Source organism: Nothobranchius furzeri, chromosome 5 (genome assembly GCF_043380555.1).
Source record: "Nothobranchius furzeri strain GRZ-AD chromosome 5, NfurGRZ-RIMD1, whole genome shotgun sequence".
Taxonomy (NCBI): Eukaryota; Metazoa; Chordata; class Actinopteri; order Cyprinodontiformes; family Nothobranchiidae; genus Nothobranchius; species Nothobranchius furzeri.
The window spans coordinates 78,857,621-78,880,120 of NC_091745.1; the positions used below are offsets into that span (position 1 = coordinate 78,857,621).

The 22,500-nt window shown below is 44.8% G+C and overlaps 3 protein-coding genes across 9 annotated transcripts in view; 2 read left to right on the forward strand and 1 right to left on the reverse strand.

The window, feature by feature from the left end:
• Positions 1 to 2,745, forward strand: part of tuft1a (tuftelin 1a) — a 12,326-nt gene extending 9,581 nt beyond the window's left edge. For both annotated transcript variants that reach the window (XM_015950452.3, XM_015950451.3), the window contains 8 exons: positions 62 to 112; positions 204 to 290; positions 891 to 1,001; positions 1,082 to 1,305; positions 1,384 to 1,489; positions 1,581 to 1,664; positions 1,755 to 1,846; positions 1,972 to 2,745. In XM_015950452.3, coding sequence (XP_015805938.3) covers positions 62 to 112; positions 204 to 290; positions 891 to 1,001; positions 1,082 to 1,305; positions 1,384 to 1,489; positions 1,581 to 1,664; positions 1,755 to 1,846; positions 1,972 to 2,044 — 828 coding nt within the window. In that variant the 3' untranslated portion in view covers positions 2,045 to 2,745. The remainder of the gene's footprint in view (positions 1 to 61; positions 113 to 203; positions 291 to 890; positions 1,002 to 1,081; positions 1,306 to 1,383; positions 1,490 to 1,580; positions 1,665 to 1,754; positions 1,847 to 1,971) is intronic.
• Positions 2,746 to 4,123: 1,378 nt separating this feature from the next.
• LOC107379620 (serine-rich adhesin for platelets) overlaps positions 4,124 to 22,500 on the forward strand; it is a 20,776-nt gene continuing 2,399 nt past the window's right edge. For 2 of the 5 annotated variants that reach the window (XM_054741170.2, XM_070551194.1), the window contains exons 1-4: positions 4,124 to 4,461; positions 4,554 to 5,055; positions 15,806 to 18,322; positions 18,388 to 18,583. In XM_054741170.2, the coding sequence (XP_054597145.2) occupies positions 16,089 to 18,322; positions 18,388 to 18,583 (2,430 nt within the window). In that variant the 5' untranslated portion in view covers positions 4,124 to 4,461; positions 4,554 to 5,055; positions 15,806 to 16,088. Of the gene's footprint in view, positions 5,056 to 13,242; positions 13,359 to 13,419; positions 15,684 to 15,805; positions 18,323 to 18,387; positions 18,584 to 22,500 lie in introns of those variants that run through there. The other 3 variants (XM_054741171.2, XM_054741172.2, XM_015950453.3) reach the window with 3 other exon arrangements.
• Positions 6,096 to 13,208, reverse strand: LOC107379621 (protein C1orf43 homolog). 2 transcript variants are annotated; one of them, XM_015950457.3, is made up of 7 exons: positions 13,077 to 13,208; positions 10,804 to 10,905; positions 10,616 to 10,724; positions 10,476 to 10,529; positions 10,230 to 10,396; positions 7,466 to 7,524; positions 6,096 to 7,320 (listed from the first exon to the last, which is right to left on the reverse strand). In XM_015950457.3, the coding sequence occupies exons 1-7, from the start codon at positions 13,137 to 13,139 to the stop codon at positions 7,113 to 7,115; spliced, it is 762 nt and encodes a 253-aa protein (XP_015805943.3). In that variant the 5' UTR covers positions 13,140 to 13,208; the 3' UTR covers positions 6,096 to 7,112. The 2 variants fall into 2 exon arrangements, with proteins under 2 accessions (XP_015805943.3, XP_054597148.2); XM_054741173.2 differs by lacking the exons at positions 6,096 to 7,320; positions 7,466 to 7,524 and adding an exon at positions 8,991 to 10,020.

The window sequence follows — 22,500 nt, forward strand, 5'->3', positions numbered from 1 at the left end:
ACTGGATCCGAACAACCCCTCCAGCGATGTCACTGACTGATCACATGTGTGTTTCCTGCAGGTGAGGTACTGCCTGAAGTCTCTGAGGGAGCAGATGGCGTCTAAAAACAAGGTAACGTCAGCGTCTGTTAACCCCACTTCCTGTTTGCTTCGTTGCCACGTCCGTCTCTCGCCATCCTGACATCCTCCTTTTCTCTCTTCAGCCGCACACAAACGGGTGGAAGGTCAGCATTCCCTTCAGAAAGAACGGCTCGTCCGCTCCCAAAGGCGGATCCAAAACCGACGGGCAGGTGAGCAGCCTCTGACGCGAAGTAACCGTGTTCTTGTTGTTGTTTAGAACAAACAACAACAAGCCCGAGGCCTCCAGTGTGCCGGATCATGTCCAAAATGCATGTCACACTCCTTGTTTTGTTCTGATCCCAAGAGAAGCTCCTCCCAGAGCCGAGACAAGCAGGTGCGTGAGCAAACAGAGTAGATTACAACACCAGAGAGAGTAAATACTCTGATTACCCCCCAGGAACTACACATGAGAACGCTGTTCCAGCACACTCTGTCCCTCCCCCTCCCGCCCCGTTCCACTTCTAATAGCCCTGTTGACTTCCACCCATGCTTTTCATACGTCCACACCTGTATGCATGCCATCAGCGTTCTGTACAACCGCGAGAATGCTGACAAACATTTCTCTGGGCCAAGTGTTGTAGCGTCTCTGACAAACCCTCATGTACGCGCTGCAGAAGCAGGCGGGAACCGCTGATCACGAGCTAGCGCTCCTCTGACGCACACAGACGCGCCTGCTGTCACGCCAAACCCACAGCACGGATGAAACTAAACGTTTATTTATGACATCGTCGTGAAAGGATCTAATCCAACAGCTTGTTTTGTCTCTGCAGGACGCAGACGATGAAGCAGAGAGAGACAAGCTGAGAGAGGTCAGCAAGCGTTTGTATGCACAGCTGCACGAGGCGGAGAGGAAGCACCAGGAGGAGAGGGAGAGGCTGCAGGTGAGACCTGGCAAAGTTATTAAGGCAGCCGTGGCGTGGAAGTTCAGCTCTGAACGAGCCGATCGCCGTGTCTCCTCCAGGCTGAAGGCAGCAGGCTCAGGGAGCGTCTGAGCGATAGGGAGGAGAAGTTACGGACCACGGAAGAGGCCGGCGAGAGGAAGGACAAACGCATCGAGGAGCTGCAGAGGCTGCTGGGAGGGATGGAGCAGGAGAGCGCCACCCTGAGAGAAACCATCCGAAACCGCGAGGACGAGCTGCGCGAGCTGAGGAGGATCAGAGAGGAGGGTCACACGGGGCAGCAGAGGTCCGCTGACAAACGTAACGCCATGAAAGGCCTTCTTTAGGAGTCGTCAGGCTGTAACCGTCTGTGTTTCTGTCTCAGAGCTGGACAGCTGGAGACGGAGGTGGCCATTCTCAAAGAGAAGATCCACCATCTGGACGACATGCTGAAAAGCCAGCAGAGGAAAGTCCGACACATGATCGAGCAGGTGAGGCGCTAGCACGTGTGCCGGACTCCAAGCTTCTCCTCGGGGCTTCAGGGCTCGCTCACCATTCCCATCGTGTCTGCTCACCTTTCAGCTCCAGAACTCCCGCATGGTGATCCAGGAGCGCGACCGCGTGATCAAGGAGCTGGAGGAGAAGGTGGCGTTCCTGGAGGCTGAGGTGAGGCTCTCCTCTTTCCAGAACGCTCCAGAAGTTAAGCCGAACAGAAAGGAGAGACACAAAATGACCTGTAAAACATTTCTGTGGCAGAATCGAGAGATGCGTGACCAGATGGACTACTACCTGGGAGGGCAAAGGTCAAGCTCCTACCTGTCGGAGCGCAACGCCCAGATTGTTTACAGGTAGCCGTATTTATTCATCCTCCGCAAAATGCTGACGCTTCTTCTCTCAAACCTCCAACTTATCCGACCGGCACTCTACTTAATACTTTCTAAATAAAACCCGACCTCTCCTCCGGCTGCAACAGCAAACCGCTCAAGCCGTCCAGCTCCTCCAACAAGCCACTTCCTTACATCAAAGTCATCGAGATCAAGTCATGAGGGAGCCGCTCGGAGGCGCCGGAGACGCAGAACCATTCCGACAGCAGCTCCCAGATCCGAGCTGAGCCTTCCTACAACTTTCACTGCTCATCTGGAGAGTCTGAAGCGAGCCCGCTCTTGCAGGAAGCACGACTGTGTGTGTGTGTGTGTGTGTGTGTGTGTGTGTGTGTGTGTGAGGGGGGGGGGTCCTTACGGTAGATATGTACTAGTGTGCTTTCATGTCTGACTCGTAATTCTGCCAGTTTCTCCTTGTTCTGATCTGTTGATGATGTCATAGTAACCGTTGCACCAAGGCTACTGACGTAGCATCAGAATGCTGTTGCTGACCTCCCCGTCGGGACAGGTCGCGACTCCATTACTGTGTCCTGGTTCTGGTCGGGCACTCGGCATTAACGGAGCGGGATGTCATTAATTATAATAATTAGGATTTAATGAAAGCGTCCTCTGATCCTGTGATAATGACTCGTTGTGAAACTGTGAGGAAGCAGAAGGAAAGCTTACATTTCACTTTACTGTAAATACGATTCATGAATGTGATCGGATGTTTGAGTTTCTAACAACCCTGTCCTTTGTATTTATTTATAATAATATTAACAATGATAATAATTAAAGCCTACTGACTGTTTGGTAGAACAACTTTTTGTATGAAGTACATTTTGACCTGTTTTCTGTGGATTTTCAGAATAAAAGCTTAAAATATTTCATGTTTTTTTGCTGCTACCTTTTCCTTTCTACCAGTGAAAAACAAAAGGCTGCACATCCAGACTGGGTTGTAATGAGGAGAGCGCCCTCTGCTGGACACATGACTGAATTTAAGATATTTATGACTTTATTTGTCTTAAAGGGACAGTTTGCTTTAATCTGTTTAAGATCATGCGTGGTTTCTGAGTGGCGTCACTCCAGAACCAGCTGTGCTCTGTGTGATGATACAGATGTTTGTTTTTAAGGTGGACATGAAGATACGCTGATGAAGGATCTCAAATGTCCCAGGCTTGGTTTAAAACCTTTGGGAGTTAGGGTTAACCCGAACCTAAAACAGCTGTTAGTTCTTCTCAGAGTCTCTTTTAAAAGTGACTGGACTTATTTTCTTGCTTCTAGAAAACATTTTAAATCCCTGTGGATAAAACCTTTTGTTACGAACCTCCTAAGACTGGTACGTCCTGTCCTACAGACTCCCCACCAACATCCAGCTAACTCTGTTTAAACCTTCTAATTCTAAATAATGTGAAAGTGAAATATGAACAGTGATGCCTGGCTGACACATTTCCTGTTTCCTAGGGAACCCCTTAAAGGACATTAAAGAAGAAAAATGTTCCCAATACGCCCAGGAAACCTTTCTGAACACGCCAATCAACCCTCACATCTGCAAAACAAAAAACAAGTTAGATGCAGCTAAACTCTACTGTAGAAAACAGGTGCACAAGAGCAAATACACTAAATTCATCTGATGATGCCATCCCCAACTCAAGGCAGTTCAGGGAACTTTATCAATGTACGGAGTCCCTGAGGGGACAAAACACGCAGATTGGTTTTACGACACAAAACATGAACTATGTTTGTACAGTCTTAACGTTTCTGTTGCATTATGATTGATATTATTCATGTTTAAGAATAAAATCAAAGGAAGAGCAAACTACATGGTATACTACTATACCATATACTTAGGGATGCAACGATACCACTTTTTTCCAAACCGATACCGATACCAATACTTCTACCACACACAAAAAATGCAATGATTTGGAATACAGATTTAATTTTCTTCTCTGCTTTCAACAGGAAAAGACTGTGAGGTAGATAACAAGCAGTGGCGGCTGGCCAGTAGAGGGCGATAGGGCGCCGCCTTCCCAGTTTCCCCAGTGTTTTTAATTTTTATTTAAAAAAATAAATAAATAAAATTAACAATAATCACATATTCTAACTTAATTGTGTGTTTTGTAACAAAAATAAATCATATATATATTTCTATATTGGTCTCTGCCGAGCTCTGCCGAGCGGTGGAGGCTGTGTGCTGTTTTTCAATGCCCAAACGGGACGAGACCAGTCGTCCAATTGCTGACAAGAAAATCAAAGGGTAGGAATGGGAATGTATCCAATCAGCGTCGACGTTGTTTCAGAAGCATGACGGTCGATAGAGCTACCGCCAAAGGCTTTCGTTAGTGCTCGGTAGAACTCGGAGATTCTCGACTCCAACACGTTTTTGGTCGTGGCTCGTGACGCAGACGTAATAGACATGGACGCCAGTGCGCCTACAACCAGCAGCAGCATGGATACCGGATCTCAGCAGCCACTGAATTCCGTTCGGTCTCTTCTCCAGTATCCGTTCGAGAGGAGAACTATGGTGGAAAAACTTAATGTCAAAGAGCTTGGACCAGATCAGCCCGACATAAAGATAAGCCAGCAGGAGGAGGAGAGAGGTAAACTGTACATATGAGGCTTCTGGGAAGGCTTGGCTAGCTGGATGCAATCATGCTAATGCGCTATTTTGCTTTTCGTGTTTGTTATTCAGAACGACTGTGACAGATGAGGCATGGGTTGAGTCAGGAGTTACGGACATGAAACATTTTTCTGAGAAGGTGAAGAAACACGAGTTATCCCGGGCGCACATGGACAACACGGTGAAGCTAGCTATGCTAGGCAGAGCTAACATTGCCATGCAGCTAGAGACGAGGGACACAGGCTTGCAGTGAAGAAACACAATGAAGAAGTGGATCAGAACCGGCACATTTTGTCCAAGAGAGAGATGTCAACACAGTGTATGAGCACAAGGATGACCTCCTCAGATTTTTCCAGATGATCAGAGACTCAGATGACTTTGATCCAGTCACTGAGAGAGGCTGGAGGCTTTGTGAGAATGCTGGAGGAAGAAGATTTCGGCTTTCTGCTGGCATTGTGTCACAAGATCATGCCACATGTGGACATGCTGTTCAACCAGCTGCAGAAGAGGAACATTGACTCTGTCTCCATCACAGGGTCATCCAGAGCTTCACCAACAGCATGCAAAAGATCAGGTACATACTTGTTTATTTAATATTATTGTGATGAAATTCTCCAGTATGTTAGTTTCACAAACAGTAATGTGGATGTGGAGTGGACCATATATGGTCATGTTATTTTATGTGTAATTTAATGCAGTATTTTTCAACCTTGGTCCGCAAGGTAGTGTGCCAATAGTCAGACACACGTGGATTAATCCCTTTGTCCAATGATGTAAGACAGAAAATAAAAGAGCTGTGCTTAATTCACGAAATAATGAAGTTGTGCACAAAGCTCAGAAAGCACAAGTTTGTTTAAAAAAAAAATAGCACAGCCCCACCAAAAATATTTTTCACCAGCCGCCACTGATAACAAGTAAAATATATGAATAGAAATCATCACAAAACTAAAATATTAGGTGAACAGAAATGACAAGTTACAGCGAAGCCATTTTCAAGCAACTGCATTGGTATCGGTTAACTTTTACCGATACCAGTATCGTATTGGTATCTGATACTGGTATCAGTATTGGTGCATCCCTACTATATATGGTTGGAACCATAGACATGAATACATCCCATTGGGCGCTGGAGAGCGTAACAGCATCTACACCATATTGGATGGGTTCCCCACTCTCCAAACCCATGGAGCAACTAGGCCCGTGTTTGTGCGGCCTGTGGTTGCAACAGCTATTGAAAGCAGATTAAGTGGGATTACTTTGGGGTATCGTCGCCTACCTGTTGGGATTTTATATTCTATTTATACTTTAACTATCATGATGTCTTATTTTGTGAAAATGCATAGCAAAATGTTTTCCTCAGCAGAAATAAATGCACCAGGAGTGAATGAAGACCCACCCAAGATGGTGGCCCACTGCTGCACCAGCTCCAATAGGCACATCTTATTTACGTATATGATGTCTGTGGTTGGGTCCATTCAGTGAATGAATACAGCGGACAGGAACACAGTTAAACGTCTCACTTCCTGTTGTCAACTAGGAAAGCTGGAAAATGAGAATCTGGTGCAAAAGTGTCATTGATCCGACTTCCTCTGAGACTGACTCATTCCATGCAAATCCAGATGTTTCAGCCTTTATTTGTTGTAGTTGTGATGATTATGGCTTACAGCTGATGAAAAGCCTACGTTCAAAATCTCAGTTAGGTTGCAGACTCTAGAAAAGGGACGTCACATAAAAGCAAATTTAATCGTTTTTATTATATTTTCTATACCGGAGTCCCTGGAGGGCTCGGTGCGCTCCAGATGTGCTCTTAGATCTTTTTAACAGAGCTCGGAGGCTTTAATGTATGCTGATTAAAACTTTTTCATGGTTTTTGTGTGGAAAAACTAGATTTTGTTTTATTTCCACATTTCTTCTGCAGTTTTTCCCACTGAATTTCCTTTAGAACTGAGAAACGCGTCCCTGAATAATTCAAACAAACACATTTAGGACTTTTTAGTTCTGAGTGATGGAGCTTATAGGAACATCTCACAACTGGGCTGTAAGGCAGTTTTATACAGACGGCAGCGTGTACAGCAAAGCACCTCAATAATGAAAATATAAAGACTTTTAGGCACTAAAATCCCAAAACCCTACCAAAGAAAGGAACCGCTGGGCGGTGTGTGTAAGACTAGAGAACAGGTGTCCCCCTGAGGAAAGCCCTCACATCTAAAGCACAACAATAAGCTAGATGGCCGTTAACATTGCACTGAATGAAGGCGTCAAATAAAGAGGCACTTTAGTAATCACAGTTCATAAACACTAGCATGGCTTCCGTAACAAAAGGCTTCAAAACATAAAAAACTAGAAATCTAAAAAGGTAAACAGTGTTGGCTTAAACACCATCAGCTGATCGTATATAAACTCTGTTCAACACGTCTGCATAGAAATTGGTAAATACTGATTGTCTGACATGGTTGCATAGCCCCGACAGCCGTTAGTGTTTAGGTCAAACCCACCTTGGTTGGTTTTTCTACCCCAACAGACAACAGAGCACTCATACATGCATGAGTACAGGACAGCAGCCCGCTGTGGGCAGTAGGCAGTGTTTCGTTCCTCTACTATACTACTACTCATGTAGGCACCGCGGTCGTTTCAGGACGAGCTGTCCAGAGAGTTGTAGTTGTCTTTGAAGCTCTTCAGCTCCAGGAAGTGCCGAGGCCTCTTGCTGCGCTGCTGCAGCGTGGACGTGAGGTAGGAGGTTTGGGCGGGGGCAGAGGAGTCGGCGGGTTCAGCGGTACCGGTCAGGTCTTTGGCTGCAGCCTGGTGCTGCTGACTCGGTGTGTTGCTTCGGGACTTCACCCTGAACACACACACACAAACACACACACACACACACATGAACGAACACACACACACACACACACACACACACATTGTTCTAAATGCAAAGTAAACATTCAGAGTTGATGAAAGGTAGTATGGTAGAGGAAGGTTTGTTTTCTTACACGGAGGCCAGCTCACTTAGAGCTTCCAGGTATTTTACAAACTCCGCTTCACCAAAAGCCTGAGGACAAAAAGGAGGCGCGACATCAGAAAAAACTGAATCCAGACTGTTCAAACATCCCTCCCGTAAATCCTAAACTCCTAAATTTCAGCTTTCAATAAAGGTGTCCTCCTTGGTCATCCCCCATGTAGTCCACTTTGGTGTGACCTGATGTTCCTTGAGTCCACCTTGAATCTCTTTGGACGTTTCTCTTTGATTTTTCATGAATGTTCCTCCTGCAGCCACAGGGAGGTTGGATGCAGTCCCGTGGATCTGAAATGTCTGAATAACAAGTGCAGCTGTGGCCACAGGAACATCTAGCTGCTTGGAGACGGTACCTTTAACATGCATGCTGGTACCTGGAGCCTATATAAAGGCCCACTGACTGATTACAAGACTGAAGACACCCGTGATGCTGGGTGATGGACACACCTTAAATAAAGGCATCCCTTTGGTCACATCATCTTCAGTCTTTTCTAGGGGCACCATCATTTCTGTCCAGGCTGTTCTATGAGTTTATTTTTTTAATAATTCTGTTGAAGGTTGACTTTCATTGGTTAAAAATTATAGAATTTTTCTTATTACTTTTGTCAGATTCAAGTTATTTCCGACCATCGTGGTATTTTCTTTCATTAACCAAAGTGTACAAACATTTTTTTCCACGCGTGTGTGTGTGTGGTGTGTGTATAATAATAATAATAATAATAATGTCCATTTCTATTGTTTGACTTTCTGCCTCGTTAGTTTAATTAAAAAAGTGGCTTAGGGGACAAATTGTCTTGTATGATTAAAATGAGATTAATCAAGATTACGGTAATTAATTACAAAGACTCCAATTAATTAATCCCCCCCCCCCCCCCCCCCCCAAGTAAACTCAGATCGTAATTGGGATTAAAATTCGATTAAGTGAGCCGCCCTACTGTAGAGATAAGGAGACGTGGATGTGGGACTATGAACAGAGACAATGGGGTTTACACATGGGACTGCATCAGCGGAGAGGGGAGAGCGGACCGGCCCGTGGATAAACGGAGTAGGAAGTGACGCCACCAGCAGCGTCAGCTCTGAGGATGTTTGCAGCCGCAAACGAAACGTCAGCAAGGTAAAGAGAAAACATTTCTGTGTTTTAAAAAACAACCAACAATGCAGTTGGAAAAGCAACACAGCAAGAACGTACCAAAGACATATAAAGGCGGTGTCGGTGCAGGATCGGCTCGGGTGCAGAATCGGCTCGGGGTCCTTCGACTGCCGATGACGTCAAAGTAGTTGATTGGCTGAACATGAAGCTTACGGAAGTGACGTAATCACGTTATGATTTTGATTGGTCAGAACAAATTTGCGGTCGCGGTCTTAGCGGTTGTAGTCCTGTAGTCCAAAAATCAACACTTTTTGGAGAAAATATGTTTGAATTTCTAAAGGAAATGTAAAATATAAGCAAATGATAAACGGTGACCCTCAAAAGCTCTTGATGTTGATGAAATGGGGCAAAATAAAATATAAGAACTTTATTGAAAGACACCAAGCAACATTTTAAGTCAAAGAATGTATTTAGATCAGTGGTTCCCAACCTTTTTCCCAAGGGACCCCTTTTTTACCTGTAAAATTTACAAATACAGTTCAAACAGTATTAAGAAATGATAAAATTGTTCAAGCACATTTTAATATGCTTTGATTCAATAGATAACAGTAATAGTAGGCTCCAGTACAGAACAAAGTCATTAACAAAACCAAACAGAGCATAATGTGCTTGACAGTTTGTATTACTTGTCTGAACACATTGTTTCCTGTAAACACCGATAAATCAATCATTCCTTTCAATAAACGCTTGACACATAAAAAATACACTCAGCAAAATGTACTTAAACGTGTATATTACTGTTTATACTAGATTATTTACTGTAAAGGCTGTGATTAATCAACCAGTCCTATCTTTAATGAACTTTTGACACTTGAAAATAAAACAGCGAGCTGAGCAAAATGTTCTTAAGTGTGTTATTCTTTCAGTACTAATTATTTCCTGTCTTAATATCAGTAAACTTTTCACTCATGAAAAAAAATGTGAGCAAAATGTAGGCTATAAACAAGTAATAAATGAAGTTTTAACCCCTTAAAGTGGCGACCCACTGAGAGGCTTTGGCGCCCCCTTGTGGGGGTCGGGACCCCAGGTTGGGAACCACTGTTTTAGATAACAACTGAGGAAATATACAGACGAGCTCCACATTAATACAAACAGACGTGGCTTCACATATAAGAAATGTTCTATTGTTTGTCAGTCCGATGTTGGTTTTATGCAGTTTCACATTCTTTACAAAACAAAGATAATATGGTGTTTTATTAACAAATTACAATTATAAAGAAAACATTTAGGTGTTAACAAACAAGAATTTATTAACAAAACTGCTGATGTCTTTCCAAAACGTGTGTGAAAGCCGAGTAGATGTGCAGTAATGTGACGCCATCGGCAGTCGAAGGACCCCGAGCCGATCCAGCACCGACACCGGCTCTAATGGTGGCAAACAGCTAAACAGAGCAGATTTCAGGCTTTACTTTAACAACACTAAAATAAACAAAGGGTATCTGCTGTGATGGGATGGAGCATTATGGACACAGGAAGTCCCCCTTTGTTTTCATTTTGATATGAAACTGCTGTTAAAGTATGGCCCTAAGATGTTGACTAAGACCATATATTTTTTATAAGATGCACTCAGACACACGGAGAACCTGCTGACCTCCGCTCCGTGACGGGCTTTGTTGTAGCCGTCCAACACCACGTCTATGAGAGAGCTCAGGCTGTCTCCGAACACACAGTGGGAGTTTCGGAGCTGCAGCAGCCAGGTCCGAAACCTTTTCCCGGTCACGGCGGAGGGTGTCCCGCCCAGTTCGCGGAAAGGAAACTCTAAAGAAGTCGGAGGCGCTAGCGTGATTATGAGAAGGATTGTGCGAAACTGCATTTTAAATAAATAAATAATTATTACCAGTGTCTCTGACTGCATCCAGCGCTTTCATCCTGTACAGGTGGTCATGGGAACCTGCAGCGTGCACACAGCCCCGCACCGTGTTAGTATACAGACAGCACTCACGTGGAGGTTGTGTGCGAGTCGTGCGCTCCTCTCACCAGATCCTTCCCTCTGCTGCAGTCGGACGTCATCTGGACACAACAAGCGAGGCTCAAACTGGATGTTTTGGACCTGAAACAGTTTGGCTTCAATCTCTTGTCTCAGCTCCTGCAACACAAAAAAACAACCATCATTAAGATTTTCTAAATTATAGTTAAACAAGACTTAGTAGGAGCGAGTTTTCGACCTTGGGAGCGTTGTGGCCAATGGGAACGTGCGGCCCTCTTCGAGACTTCATGGCAAGACGCATGATTTGTCTCTTGATGAACAGGAAGAGCAAAACAAACACCTGGGGAAGTTTAACAGTTAGGTTAGTGTTTTAGGCACGTTTGAACTGGGATTAACCACAACATGGGTGTGGATGTGGGGGTCCCCTCCAGACGCAACAACAAAGGCCCTGTCAGCACACACGCCACACCTTTCTGCTCCACCTGCACCAGTTAATCCACCCCCTCTGAAAATAGGTTCCTATTTTCATTTGAATTATTTGTTATTTTAGATTTCATTCTTAAATACCTGTGACTGCTTATGCAGCTGTTTACCAACAAGCATCTGCAGGTCACATCAGCTGATGCTTTAACATTCTGGGAGACTAGAGTGAATATTTAAAGTCAGATTAATTATTTTGATTAGATATATCGGCGTCAATATCGGTATCAGACGATTTTTAACGTATCGGTTCGATAAATAAAACAGGGCTGATATTAACAACCGATATTTTTTCCATCTCATCTTGATTTCTTTGCCTGTTTCAGAGGATGGGGGGGGGGGGGGGGGGTCTAATTATTTAGTCATGTGAACAGTGAATGAAATTCTTAGGTGTGTTCTTGCTGTGTCTTTCTAATTCCATGCTTTCGTTCTTTTTAAACACAGAAACAGTTTTGTTTACCTGTTATTGACGCTACAGTTTCACCGACGGCTGCCGGCTTCTTCAGGCTGACGCTGATGGTGGCGTCACTTCCTTCTCCGTTTATCTGCGGGCAGCAGAGGACGTTGTCGCCCTCTACTGCCCGCTCTCCCCTCTCCGACGATGCAGTCCCATGCATGGTCCAGCGTGTAAACTCCGTCGTCCCTGTTCATGGTCCCACATCCACGTCTCCTTATCTCGATTGCTTCCTTGATCCATCTTTTGTATTTTTGTTGTTCGGTGGTTATGATCCGTGTGCTGTCCCAGTCCATTATATGGTTTTCTCTTAAGCAATGATCTGTTACGGCTGACTTCTTTATTGTACTTTCTGCTTCTTCTTTTGCTGCTCTTGTGTGTTTACAACCCAAAAAAAGAACCAGAAACCCAGAAAGACAAGAACCAAAACCAGTGATAACCCTACCATACATCAGAGGCATAACGGAAAAAATAAGAGCAACAATGAAAAAACACAACATAAACACACCAACAAAGCCATACACAACAGTTAGAAACAGACTAGTACACCCAAAAGACAAAATATCAGCTGGACTTAAATGTGGAGTCGTTTACGAAATCCCATGCAAAATATGCAATAAAACATACATAGGAGAAACCGGACGCCAACTCAACACACGGACAATAGAACACAGAAAGGAGTGCGAGAAAGAGGCAAATCGTAAACACACAAGAGCAGCAAAAGAAGAAGCAGAAAGTACAATAAAAAAGTCAGCCGTAACAGATCATTGCTTAAGAGAAAACCATATAATGGACTGGGATAACACACGGATCATAACCACCGAACAACAAAAATACAAAAGATGGATCAAGGAAGCAATAGAGATAAGGAGACGTGGATGTGGGACCATGAACAGGGACGACGGAGTTTACACGCTGGACCACGCAAGGGACTGCATCGTCGGAGAGGGGAGAGCGGGCAGTAGAGGGCGACAACGTCCTCTGCTGCCCGCAGATAAAACGGAGAAGGAAGTGACGCGCCACCATCAGCGTCAGCCTGAAGAAGCCGGCAGCCGTCGGCGAAACTGTAGCTACAAACAGGTAAACAAACTGTTTCTGTGTTTAAAAAGAACAAAAGCATGGAGTGAATGAAATTATCTCAGAACCGAAAAGTGTGTGTTGTGTGTTCATAATAACGTAAATTCAGCTTTAATAATTTTCATTCTATACAAAATCTGCAGACTTTACAAGCATTACTGTCAGTATATCGGTATCGGCAAATATTAGTTTTTCGCCATAACAGTGAACTTCAATTCAATTCAAAAATACTTTATTAATCCCAGAGGGAAACTGATTGCTGTAGTAGCTCAGAATGATAATCAATCGGATGTAGGTATCGGCCCAAATTTTTCATGTCGGTGCATCACCAATTTTGAGCTGTACAATAATTAAGTATCGTGTTCAGAAAGAAATTCATTTATTACGATTTTAAATGATAAAAACCACGAGTGTTTCAATAGAACAAGACAACACGCCTGAAGTGGGATTATTGTTGCTCTGAATGAGTAAAATTTATTCTCGGTTTGGTCTAAACTCACCAGGCTGCCGTAGGCCATCACGAGAATCACGTTAACGCCTGACAGAATCCCCTCGTTCTCCATGGTGGAGCGCGGAAGCAACACGCTAACAACAAACTCGCTGCTCGGCTAGTTTCCGGTTCACATGTGGCCACATCTGGGTTCGTGTGGCCAAAGCGAATCCTGCTGGCAGTAAGAGAAAAATGTAAAAGAAGAAAATTCGGCATAAAAAGAGAAGAAGAAAAAGGCGGCTGCTACATTCCGCTGCCTCGTTTGTTGACTTCCGTGATGGTCACGTGACTGGTACGGACTTCTGCTTTCACCGTCTTTACGGCAAGCCATTGTCATATATAATTTCCCAACGCTGACGTATTCATTTCGGTAATGTACTTTTTGGTGGTAATGCTGGTCTTGTCGGTCGTTTCAAGGTTTTATGCATTTATTTTTCTCATGTCTAATTAAATATGTTTCAGGTAAATGTTGTTTAGTTCTTCAAAAACAATAGAAACGTTTCCATCTGCTGTGAAGCGTTGTATCATTTCAGCCTTTCCCCCGTCTGTAAAAGATACTCTGACCCATAGCAGTAATTTCCAAATTACACATATAAAACAAATAACCACACTTTGTTTTTATTAGAAACAATCACATTCTTGTGGCCCACACTATGATAAATGATAATAATAAACGACCTTCACTTAAAACATTTGCAACATACAAATGTTGAATATAAAGGCACGATTGTCATTAAATGTATGTTTTAATTAGGCTGAGCTGAACATCTGATTTGATGAGAGTATTACATGTTAAATCAGCTTGCCATACAGGGGTTGTAAAAAATAGCAAAATAAAAAATAAGACAAATGCTTCAATTCCAAATACATGCATGATTTTTGAAAGGAAAAAAGAAAGAATTTTAATATTCTGCTTTATACAATTTGAATGCACGATTCCTAATTGTTTACATTATTTCTGTCTGTTTACTTTGTGTTCCCTGGCACCAAACCACTCACAAACAATCAGAGCTGTCCCTTCACAAGATTCTCTGAGTCCTACACCCTAACTCAAGAATAAATTTAAAGCGAGTCAGAGCTTTATTTGCATCCATCTGCAGGGACACTTGAGTGCCATTCATCCGTCAGGAACAAGGGTGGGAGTCGAGTCTGGACTATTTTCCCCTACTCACATGCTTGACTCAGTCCGGATGGGCACCATCTACCAGGATATGCTGGCCTGTGATGCAAAAATTAAGACTTTATCATTTGGTGGTTTGGAATAATGTATAAAGGTGAGCTTAGATGGATGGTGACTGACAGACAGACGTGTGAAGCTCTTAGATTTAGTGCAACAGCAACCACCGTTTCCTCTACCTCAGCGGAAGACAAAACAGCAGGTGCATGCAAAATAAGCAACAGTTAGACGCTGAGCCTCGTCCTGCAGGCTACAACTGTAAGTTTTGTTTTCTCTTATTCAAAAAGATGAAGTTTGTTTTATTTCTTTTTCCCTATAGATCATTTTTATGTGCCATTTAACAACAAGAGCGTCTCATGGGCTCTGCGTTGCATGCCCGTGGCTCTGATCCCAATCAAGCGGTGTGGTGGGGCGGTGTTGTACGCGTGTTTGAGATGATCCGTGCTGTGGCTTCTCCCCCCCTTCAGTCACAAAACGCACATGTCACATTTTTGCAGGGAGAAAATGTGTGAGCAGGTTGTGAAGTCAGGAATGCAACCCTGTCAGGGGAAGAAAATAACAATGTGAAGGGAGGAGAGACAAAGGCTTATAGAGAGGCTGGCAGGGAAAGAAACGACGAGAGGATAAACCTGTGCAGCAGGTTTGCGTCGGCGTACGTATCCTTCATGCAAAGCTGATGGGAAGAAAAGAGGAGGCACAGGGAGGGAGCTGATGTCATTACCAGGCCCAACATCGTGGCTTTGGGCACGACCAGAAGTCTCACTCTGATAAGGTGGGATTTAGCGGGGTGGGGGGGTTAAAGGGACTGAATTCATATGCTTTCTGTCTTTGTTTTGCGTTGTTTACCGGAGGTTGCCTGGGTTACACACGGCGTTATGAGAACAGGTGTTTCTGTAAACCGACACCTGTGTCTCCTACACACATATAGTCTTAATAAGATGATTTAAAACTCGAGTAGAATCACAATAAACCGAAGGATGCTTTGATCTTTTGCAGACGTGGTGGTTTTTAACACTTCAAACCTCCGTTTGGACGCTGTGGATTCAGTCTTTGTCCGTCAGCAGAGCGTCGTGTTTGCCTCATCAGTTTGTGTGAAAATCAAAGTGGCTTCCCCCTTTTTGTTGTTCTGCTTCTGTCAGCTGATTCCACCTGGATGCACCGACCCACGCTTTCTGTCCTTGCTTTGGTCCCGTGAGACAGAGACGCCGTCCACGCAGGCGGGTAGCGGTGATTCAAACCCTTGTTTTTAGTTTGGTGGATTGCTGTCGAGTGAGTCTTTCCTGTTTTAGCTTCAGGTTTAGCTGACAGGTAGCCCTGAGAATGTCACTTGTGTAAACAGACGTCGCAGTACGTGACAGGAGCAGAGCCACTGGCTGAACGTGCCCTTTCAGAGGGACGGGGACTTCAGGACGGCGGAATAACGTGGGCTCTTACCACACTGTAGGTCCGGTTTAAGCCAGTATCCCCTTCTTTGACAACGATGGTTCTGTTTGACATTTAAGAGTTACTGCTTTAACCTGATCTGTTCTGAGAATGGAAACGTGTGTTTTTATGCTCGGCAGGAAATGGGAACACGCTGAACCAAGCGTGGAAACTGGAGACGTCTCGGTGCAACAAATCCAGAAGAAGAAACAAACAACAAAGCAGATGATTCCAGGGAATATTTCCATTTTCAGCTGAGAGTCTCTTTGTTTGTGTTCCTGCAACAGTCACACACTGTTTGCTCTCAGATGGAGTGTTTCCGTAGTCTGGACTAAACGACGAGCTCCAGGGTCGCTTCTTTGTTCTCGTTTGGGGATTTCGAACCTGGCAGAAGGTCAATAAGTTTAATTCTGCTCTCGTAAAATGGACTTGTCTTTGCTCGCTGCTGCATCAAGTGAAAACGGCACACGGGGGACAGGTGCGTGCTTCACCGTCCGCTCAGCCAGCCCTCCCTCATTCAGTTTCACTCGCAGGTCGGGCGTTCGGAGGAGGGAGACCGCTAAAGGTGTCAGAGAAGAAGATAAATGTGGCACGCGTTCAGGCCCAGATCGTGCTGAGGACATGAGAGTCGAAGAGAAAGATGCATCAGGTCATCAGATGTCAGCAAAACCAAACCAGAATGGAACAGCACCAGAGAACGGCGCTGACGGGGAAGCGGACGCTGTTTTTGAAAACCGAGGGAGGACACACTTGTGGAAGTCGTACCTACCGAGCAGAAGTCAGAGTTTAGACTGGAGATCAGAGGCAAGGAGCCCAGTTCAGAGCACCAGGACTGATCAGGAGTCAGTTAAAGGACAAACAGACTTCAGTAAACAGGTGGGAAGTTTAAAAGAAAGGAGGTTCGAAACTGGAGTCGGTCCGACAGGAAGAGGGACTCCTGCCGATTACAGCAACCTGACTTTGGACTGGACCAGCAAAGTTCATTCACTCCCTTCCAGGTTTAGATCCGAGCCCGGCTCAAAGTCTGCAGAGAACCCATTTGGACCCAAAGGTGGTCGGAGCATCCAGGAGCGAATACAGAAACTTTACAAGTCGGCCGGAGAGAAGACAGAAGGGGGGACCTTTCCCCGGCGGTTCTCATCAGGTGACAAGCACAGTCCGGTCCAAAACAGGGCGTCTTTCATCTGGACTCAAAGCAACACTTGGTGGTCTGGGAGTTTGGATTCTTCTGAACCAAAAAACCCAAAAGAGACATCCGCAGCGAGGCAGCGACCGCTCGGCAGCTTGTTTTCAGAGCATTTCGATTACTGGGAGAAGGAGGAGTTGGAACTGGGCACAAAGTCTCTGGACAGAGCAAGAAGTAGGAACACCAAAGCAGCTCAGATCAGATCTGCCAGGACTGTAGGGGAGGTTTCTGGATCCACATGGCCACAACCGGCTTCAGATGAGACTTCATCTAGAAGCAGAGGGAGAACATCAAGCTTAAACCCAGAAATACTCAACGTGCAAGGAAAGGACGATGAAGGAGCAAATGCATTAACTACGCAGAGGAGTGTTGCAGCCGACGAAGATGTGTTTGAGGCAGATTCTCAGAAAATCACCATGAAAGCAGCAGACAGGAGCCCGCTTCCAGAGAAGCTGTCGTCCTCTTCTTCAGCCGGCGTGAGAAATAAGATCAGTCAGTTTGAGGCGCTGACGCAGAAAGCAACAAGCCAATCGCAGATGCCCAGACGGACGTTTTCTGTGCCGGCAGGGCTCCACAGAGGCTACGGCGGCGTAAAGAAGAGCGAGTCGGTAAAAGAAATAGGCAGGAAAAGGGATCGGTGGGAGGAGATGAAAGAGGGAGAGAATAAAACGACAGAAATGGGAAAGAAAATCTTCCCAGTCAGGTCCTTATCGGTGGACGAAGTTGGACTAAGATTAGGGAAGACCGGGTCAGAACAAAGTCGCTCGGGAGGCAAAGACAAAAATGACTTCTCGGTGGATTTTGACAAATACTCTAGAGCCAAGAAAACGTTGCACATCCCTCTGAATGAAGAAACTCGAACGAACAAAAGAACGTTTTACTTTGACGAGACAGACTTCGGTCTCGAGGACAAGAGCAAGAATAACACACCAACCACCAGCGCGCCATCTTCGTTTGGCATTTTCTCATCAGTCAGAGGTGGAGACCAGACTCCAACTAACATCCCCGATGACTTCGTTTTTGGTCCACAGCCAAAAGACGGCCCTTCTGCCGCAGACAGCAAAAACAAAAGGACTTCTGGAATCAACGTAGACACAACTGAAGAAACCAACTCTTCTCATCTCCCTCCTGGCGTTTCCTACCACATCTCAGGCATCAGCACGACCCAGGGATGCAACGCCAAGGAGGATGTTCCCACTCTGCTTCCTGCCTCCGACTCGGAAAGCAGCACGCCTGACGTCTTCCGTCCAGATGTTAAAACAGACCACCGGAAAGGAAAGAAGCAGCTGATGGACCTGAGTGCATGGGTGGCCAGTCTGAACCCAGAGTATCAGTCTCTGAATGACTGCATTGGTCATTATGAGGACGATGATCAAAGCACTCAGAAGGACGATGATTCTGACTCTGGGGATTCCTCTGTGACCATCACCAGTAGCACGAGCCAATCAGATCGCAGGAGCTTCAGTATAAGGTGGGTTTAAACGGTCAGGTGATTCAAGCAGCTGGTTGTTTCTAATCTTCCTTTTCCTCGCCCAGCCTCTCGGACCTGTGTAACTTTTCTGGTGTTGAGTGTGAATCGGAAAACAACGCGGCTGACTGGGAGGTACATACTGGGCGCACCACCTCCATGAGCTCGGATATGTCGACCTTCTCCTGCGTGTCGCTGTTGCCCACCGAGGAGCTCGATCAGCTGCTGGAAGACGTCAGGAGTCTGGGGGACGAAACTCTGCAGGTACGGCAACAGCCACGCAGCCTCATATAACATTTAATTACATTTTGCTGTGCTGCTGGTTCTTCTGCCGTGTCGGGATTACAAAATACCCACAATATTAGTTTATGTGCAAACTAGCTTTAGTAGCTAGCAGCTTTATTTAGCCGGGGTCTGTAGCACGACGCCATCAAGGAGAGCTGGTGCCACGCCTTGTTTTGTGCACGTGTACACAAATAGCCTCGGAGCACTACAAGTGATGTTTTCAATATGTCCCTGCTCAGATTCTAGCTGCTGAATTATCTCCTCTGCCTTCGTCAGGTTCTGCAGGAGCTGCTAACCACTCGTTCGTTTTAATCACATCTGCAGAATTCTAGCAGGAAAACATTTTCAAGAGCGGGTCAATTGAGCCTCGGAGTCCTTCTCCACCCACGTATCAATTTTAAAAAATGCAACATTAGTAGGCGTTGCCTGGAGGACCGAGAAGGCGGAGCCGCGGCAGTGACGAAGACGATGGCTAACTAGACGAAGCTAGCTCCCTTCACTCTGAGCAGTTATTAGAAGTGGAGGACGTTTCTCCCCCTCCTTACACAGACACTCGAGAAGAAAGGGACCAAGTCTATTTGGAGGAGACAAGCGGACCTGAGTCTTATTGTTTTGAGCTTGTGAGTTGCCTGAAACTAGCGGAACCGACCCAACAGAACCACCTCTGAATGGTAAGTAGCCGTTAGCCATAGCATTGGATTAGCTGCAGGGTTTGTTTCCACTGCCCTAAAAAGCTAGTATTCAGCATGTTTTAGAGGTTTATCTGCTTCAGCACACCTGGTTTTAATCAGCAACAAATAGCTGAGCTGCTTAACAGCTAATCTAACCTGTTAAAGCAGGAAAATCCACTGAAACATGCTGGATAGCAGCTCTCCGGTAGCTCTGGGCTCAAGTTACAGTCTGCTGCATAGAAAGTTATGAAACTACCCCATGAGAAAATTATTCTGTAATGTGTTCAGCCCACTAAAACTGCCCTGATTTCTTTATTTATTTACTGATAACAGCTGCTCTCTTGGTTCTAGGTCCTCTGGTGTCTGCAGCTGGTCTCCTCTGCTGGTGTCATCAGGATCAGGAACTTTCAGAAGAACGTGCCTTTCATTGACTCTTTCCCCCTTATTTGTTATATTAATTAAATAAATCTCAATTTATATATTTCCTGTTTTTGTTCATGTCCATAAATACTTAAACATGCTTGAAATTAGAACGAGCTTTTAACAGTGAGGTGCTAGTTTAATTAATCACAATAGAGCTAGTTAAACATGCAACAAAAATGTGATATTCAATGTAATTTATAAATATCCATTAAAATATCAAAACGAATCTAAATGAGATATTTGGCAGCACAAAAAACTTGTCAAACACAATATTTATTATAATAATTGTAGGCAGACAGGAGACAGAGCTGATGGAGGTTCTCAGTCATCGAAGGAAGGCTGAAGGCTTTCCAGGAACAGGAGATGTGGTGTTGTCTCTTCTCTCTCTATTCTGCCAGATGAGCTGATAGGTTACAGGTGTGTGAGGACATCCTCATGCTGTCATAACCAGATGACAGGAGTTATCAGGTGATCAGCCAGGCTAATGAGATGCAGAAAGAAAACAAATTCAGGACAGTGTACAATATGTGGTGTTGCTCACCTTATGTGCTCTTATAGAATATTAATGTGTGCATGCCTCATGGTGTAGAGTCCATATTTTGCTGAGTGTCTTGCAATAATGCAGGTTATTAGTTAATTTACTTTTGATAGCTAAAACAAAATATTTAATGTAAAAGTTATTTTCCAGGAGAATCGGCTCACACGTCACCACCAAGTGTCACAGGGGCAGAATCAGTAGCCTCCGTCATGATTCAAATTCTATGTTTTCAGCTGAAGGTGGCGCATTACTGTGGTTTTTAGACAGAATTTTTAATTTTTAAAGAAAATGCACCAAAATGCTAAAATAAAGAATGCACACATTTAAAACACTATTAGACACTCATTTATACAGTTCATCAGCAAAAAAAAGTTAATTTAGACGTTACTTGCTCTTTAAACCAGCACTCATAGCACACCCTGCTAACGCTACAACTGGCTACAACAATAGTCCGATGTAGCATAAGGTTGAACGCTACACTAATCATTTAGCTTCAATACACAAAAGACAAATCTCTTTCATTCCCTCCCTCCTCTTCCAGTTAGCTTTAAGTTTACAGACTCACATTATTTCACTGCAGGTCGAGTTATCATTCAAGCTAGATTTGTGTGCTAAGCTAACAAAGGCATCAGCGTCACAGACATGTTTATGTTTATGTATTTAGCAGACGCTTTTGTCCAAAGCCACTTACAAGTGATGATCGGCATGTTGCCCTTGAGGCTAACAACAACAACAACAACAACAACTTGACATCAGTCATGGAGAAGAGGGAACAAGGAGTGGACAGTAGAGGGGGGGACGGGTGCAGGGAGGGTGCTAGTTTAGAAGATGCTCTCTGAAGAGCAGGGTCTTCAGGAGTTTCTTGAAAATCGAAAAGGAAGCCCCTGTTCTGGTAGTGCTTGGTAGGTCATTCCACATTTGTGGAACGATGCATGAGAAGAGCCTGGATTGTCCTGAGCGTGGTGTAGGCACTGCTAGCCGACCATCCTTTGATGATCGTAGCAGTCGGGCCGTGATGAAAGCCTTTGCAAGAGGATTCAGGTAGATGGGAGCCGTACCATCTCAGACTTTGTATGCTAGTGTTAGCAATTTGAATTTGATGCGTGCTGCTAGCGGTAGCCAGTGGAGCTCAATGAACAGAGGGGTGACGTGTGCTCTTTTTGGCTGGTTGAAGACCAGACGCGCCGCTGCGTTCTGGACCATTTGAAGAGGTCTCACAGTACAGCCTGGAAGACCAGTTAGAAGGGCGTTGCAGTAATCGAGGCGGGAGATGACAGTAGATTGCACCAGGAGCTGGGTGGCATGTTGTGTTAGGTATGGTCTGATCTTTCGTATGTTATACAGCGCAAAGCGGCATGAACGAGCAACAGACATGATGCGCCATTGGGCGCTGAAGAGTGTAACAGCATTGCTGCCATATTGGATCCGTTCCTCACTCTCCAAACCTAAGAGAAAACCCAGATTGAGCAACGATGGCCGTTTTTTTTTTTTTTGTGCCACCTGCAGTTGCAACAGCTATTGGCTTTTCTAGCCTACCTGTTGGTTCCACCATAAAATGTGTTGTTTTGGGGTTTTGTTGTTGTTGGGTAAACACATTCCTCAGCTTAAATAAACGCACTTGGGGCAAATGGGGACCCATCCAAGATGGCGGCCAACCACTACAGCAGTTCCAGTAGGCTGCGCCAGTCCACAAGGTGTCTATGTATATAATGTCTGTTGTCTGCCCCCCCCCCCACCCCCCACACCCGTTGATTGACAGCTTCCTCTTGTGGATACTCTCAACTCTATTGATCAATGCTCTAGACTCGCGTGAAGGATCTGTTTTGCTGTAGAGGCCAGGGGAGGGGCTTATTTATAAGAAAGATGACCTTCTTGATGTCTCAGTCAGGGTCACATTTAAGCATTCTTGATGTAACTTATATTTTAAACTACGTACTGCAATTGTACTCTAAAATAAACAAAAGACGAACCATTCCAAAAAACGAAGACGAAACGTCGAAAGATTAACAACTGGATGAAACACGACCCTTCCAGGTCGGATCACACCACAATGGAGGAAAGAGACTCGATGGAAAAACTCTTTCTGTTCTGTTTTCTTTTGTTTTCGGTGAACAAGGGATTAAATGAAGATTAGACTCAATCCAGCTTGTTGTCTGCACAGTTTAAAAACCAGCATTCGTGATGCTTCTCTCATCAAACAGGTGTTTTTCCGACCAAGCCACATTCCACTGAGAGTCCACCTGCCACACATTTCCACACAGGTT